The 4,281-nt window shown below is 38.2% G+C and overlaps 1 protein-coding gene across 1 annotated transcript in view; it reads right to left on the reverse strand.

The window, feature by feature from the left end:
• The window catches only part of LOC132103843 (tumor necrosis factor receptor superfamily member 11B-like), a 3,643-nt gene extending 892 nt beyond the window's left edge, over positions 1–2,751 (reverse strand). Inside the window, exons 1-3 of the mRNA XM_059508891.1 lie at positions 2,648–2,751; positions 1,818–2,199; positions 1–116 (exon numbers count right to left, since the gene is read on the reverse strand). The exon at positions 1–116 is cut by the window's left edge and continues 64 nt beyond it. Of these exons, the coding sequence (XP_059364874.1) occupies positions 1–116; positions 1,818–2,199; positions 2,648–2,650 (501 nt within the window). The 5' untranslated portion in view covers positions 2,651–2,751. The remainder of the gene's footprint in view (positions 117–1,817; positions 2,200–2,647) is intronic.
• Positions 2,752–4,281: the final 1,530 nt, after the last annotated feature.

The following is a 4,281-nucleotide window of genomic DNA, read 5'->3' on the forward strand; positions in this document are numbered from 1 at the left end:
CAGCTGTTCATCTGCTTTGCAAGCGCTGTGAGTAACGCATGTTGCATGTGTCTGCATGATGTTTGCATAGTGTCCATCTGCGCAGGGCTCACACACCGTGTCTTTGTGTGGGGTACCTGCAGAGACATTATCAAACATTACATATCAGTCACCCCGATCCACTTTCACATGAATCACTGTTTGTACAAGAGCAGTGCAGACAGTGTGTCTGCTTCCTAACCACACCCAACAACATACAGGCTGTGTGACAAAACACACTGAGCTTTAAATGAAAGCAAACATAACAGAACACATAGAGTCATCCTTCAGATTAACTAAATGGTTGACAAGCAACATGATTTTGTGAGTCTCAGCTGTTGTGCTGTTGCCTAACAACTGTAAACAAACTACAGTTACTTAATACAACTGTATGACGCTGAAAAAATGTGTCATTAAATTACAGTTATTTATAAAAAATGCTACCGATTACAACTGAAAATTTTCACACATATAGATTTAATTGATTTCTTTCATAAATTGCATTGACTGCTCGAAAATATGAGACACCATATTTTTCAGGAGTTTAGGAAACAGAATAGGATGCATGCTTACTCAGTAACTGTTTCATTACTTATTTGGGTTTAAGCGCATGCGTTATTTTCTTAAGATTATCTGTTCTTTTCCAAGGAATTGTTAGATGCAGTGTTTCCTGTCATAACTATGCAAACAGCACCATAGATATTTTATGTAGTACTGCCTGCTTTAAATATTTGAAAACGATTAACAGTTTTGAGTAATTTTGGGGGAAAAGTAATAAAAAAGTAACCAAATGTAATCATGTACATTACTTAAATAAAGTAACTGAAATATGCGTAATTACATTATTACATTTTGAATATGGTAATTTGTAATCTAGAACCTATTACATTTCCAACATTAAATAAAAAGTCAAACCCAAATTTAGTCAGACACTTTCAAGATTTCTCACATTATCACAGTTTAGAAGATGGTAATCAGATCAAATTCAGATAACTTTGATAGAAAGGTCTGTAATGAATTCTGTTGAATAGATGTTAAATGTAAGAACACAGTTAGATGAAACCAGTTTAGCTCAACTAATGACCAAGCAGTGCTTCGTTTAGTTCAGTCTGTGGTGGGAAAAGATCATAAAAGCAATTAAAGAAAAACACTTAAGAAACACACGCTCAGCTAAAAGTGTCTGAATCATTTTTGATATATATATTTTCTTTTCTGGTTGTCCACTGTATGAAGAATTTTTGGGTATTATATACTGTATGTCCCTGCAGTCTTTAGTCTCTGGGGTATATTTGTAGCAATAGCCAAGTCAAAATTATACATTTTTCTTTTATGCCAAAAATCATTAGGATATTAAGTAAAGATCATGTTCCATGAAGATATTTTGTAAATCTCCTACTGTAAATATATCAAAACTTTATTTGTGATTAGTAATATGCATTGCTAGGAACTTCATCTGAACAACTTTAAAGATGATTTTCTCAATATTTAGATTTTTTTGCTCCCTCAGATTCCAGATTTTCAAATAGTTGTATCTCAGACAAATATTGTCCTCCGAACAAACCACACATCACTGGAGAGATGATTTACTCAGCTTCAGATGATGCTTAAATCTCAATTTTGAAAAATTAACCCTTCTGACTGGTTTTGTTCTCCAGGGTCATAAATGTCACAGTTTGGTTTCCTCACGTACATGAATGAACTACAGTGTCCTGCGCCCGCCACTAAACATATATCAGAAGTTGTAGAATTGTTGGTTTGACTGTGTGTAATGTGTTAAGTGCTCTCTATCGGCTGGTCACCTGGAGCTTGGACTCCGTGGCCCGGTTTACACTCGCTGTGTGTCCTGCAGAAGTGCTGGTCCCAGAAGAAGCCCGCCTCACACTCGCACACCGTGTTCACGGTTCCGTTACACGGCTGAACGACCCGCTGGTGATCGGAGCACGCGTCGCACCGCAGACAGTACGGGATGTAGTTCCAGAACTCCGTGAACAGACCCGCTCCGCAGGGTACGCACTCCGTCTGACGTGAAGACGTGCAGTGGGCGCGCATGCGCGTTCCCGGAGGACACCTGTCACACAGCAGCTGCTGTCCGGTGACCGGATCCGTGCGCCGGTAAAAGTGACCATCCGACGCCAAACCGGCTCCACAGATGACCGGAAGGACCAACGCTGTGAGAAGAAACTAGAGAAACGAAAGAGCAGAAGCATGCGTTATATATGTGACCCTGGAGACCTGGAGACATAAGAGTGAGTTATCTGAGATACAACTATTAGAAAATCTGGAAACTGAGGGAGCAAAAAAAATTATAATCTACATATTATGAAAATCATCTTTACATTTGTTCAAATTAAGTTCTTAGCCATGCATATTACTAATCAAAAATTAAGTTTGGATATATTCACGGTGGAACATGATCTCTACTTAATATCCTAATGATTTTTGGGATAAAAGAAAAAATGATATTTTGACCCACACAATCTATTTTTGTCTATTGCTACAAATATACCTGTGTTACTGACGACCGCTTCTGTGTTCCGGAGACACATATAGACGAATAATGACACAGATAACTAAATGATATAGTTAAGATGTAAAGATACAGTAGTGAATGTATAATCGGGTCACTCACCATAGCGCGCGCTGCTGTCGGGTTTCATTGATGCTCAGGGATGCGCGCGGTTTATATGTTCAGGACACGCCCACGTATCAATTATTCATCACTTAACCACAACATTTATATTCACAGATACTCATCATCACACTCATAAAGATAGAGCTGTGAGTCATTCACCTGTGGGATCCAAAAAACCACAGGTTCCAAACAAAAGAGGAAACGAAATCAGAGAGACCCTTTCAACACACCTAGAACAACTCAGCTAGAGACAGCATAACAATGCGTCAGCAAAACACCAACTACCATTCATCACACACAACACTAATAATGATAATAAAGGGATAAAACACAACATAAACACAACTCATTTCAGTTTGGAACGCTGCATCTCAGGATATGATGGTATTGATATGATCTGAATTTGTATTGCGTAACAATGTTTTTTCAAAATTATTACTGCAGCATCACCAGATCTGTACAATCTTATAACAAAACAATTTCACAAAAAAAAAGTGAGAGGAGTTTAAATTTTTCTTGTGAATTTAATCTTGATGCATGAAAGAATGTTGTAGTTTTACTTAAATCTTGAGATCCTGTATCATTGATTAGATGGTGGGAATACAAACCCCTGCTCAATTATTGATCTGAAACCGGCCTGTGCTGGTCAGTTGGTTTGAGCTGGTTAGTCAGCTGTTCACCCAGCATGACCAGCTGAAGCTGTGGTCAAAACCCGTCTAAAACCACCCACCCACCAGCTCAGTCTGGTTTCAGTTGGGTTTTTGTCAGCACATGACAGGGGTCAGAAAAGCCCAGAGGTTCTTATTAATACAGATTAGAATAAGTTGGTTTGATCTGGTCTTCCAGTCTGGTCATAACTGGTTTTAGAGGGGCTTTGACAACTTGTTTAATAATATGTAATAAAATTAACAAAAGTTAAATACCAGCTGTACAGATACCACCAAATAATACACAACTTTGCTTCCAGACCATATTGTAAGTTAAAACCTTCTCAGAAAAAAAATACATGTATTTAGGTGTTTTTTAAAAGATTACCCATATTTCTCAATGACAAGGGTAGATAGAGAGTTACAAAGCCTTGGGGTATCCCCTTGTCCTGAGACGTGTTCTGGGAATAGTTAAAAGGTCTTTAGCCAGAAGACCTCAAAGTCCAGAGTGTGCATTTAATAAATCCTGGATATAAGAGGGTGCCTGACCATGCAGGGCTCTATTAGTGATGGACACATTTGTAAAATGCACTCTAAACCAATAAGTAAAGCAGAAAGAATAAACTTGATTAGTAAGTGCTCTGCCTACACAGGTACCACTATAGCAGCTAGTTAAGAGCAGTATTGCCACCTGCAGGCTGATAAACGCTGATACAGATGCATATACACCTGGTGTTAAAGCCATACTTCGTCCATAAATTCATTTTTTTACTTTCTTCATTGGAACACAAAAGTCAGGGACTTACACTGTATTCTCTCTCCGCACAATGCAAGTCATCAGGAACGTGGAACCATTTCACCAACATTCTTCAAAAACTCCTCACAGATGACAGAAAAATCATAAAAGTTTGGAATGTTTGGAAGCCAGTTTCCACCACAGAGTAATAACAACAACAAAGAACAAGATAAGCATGACTTTTTATC

The sequence above is a fragment of the Carassius carassius genome, chromosome 25 (assembly GCF_963082965.1).
Source record: "Carassius carassius chromosome 25, fCarCar2.1, whole genome shotgun sequence".
NCBI lineage: Eukaryota > Metazoa > Chordata > Actinopteri > Cypriniformes > Cyprinidae > Carassius > Carassius carassius.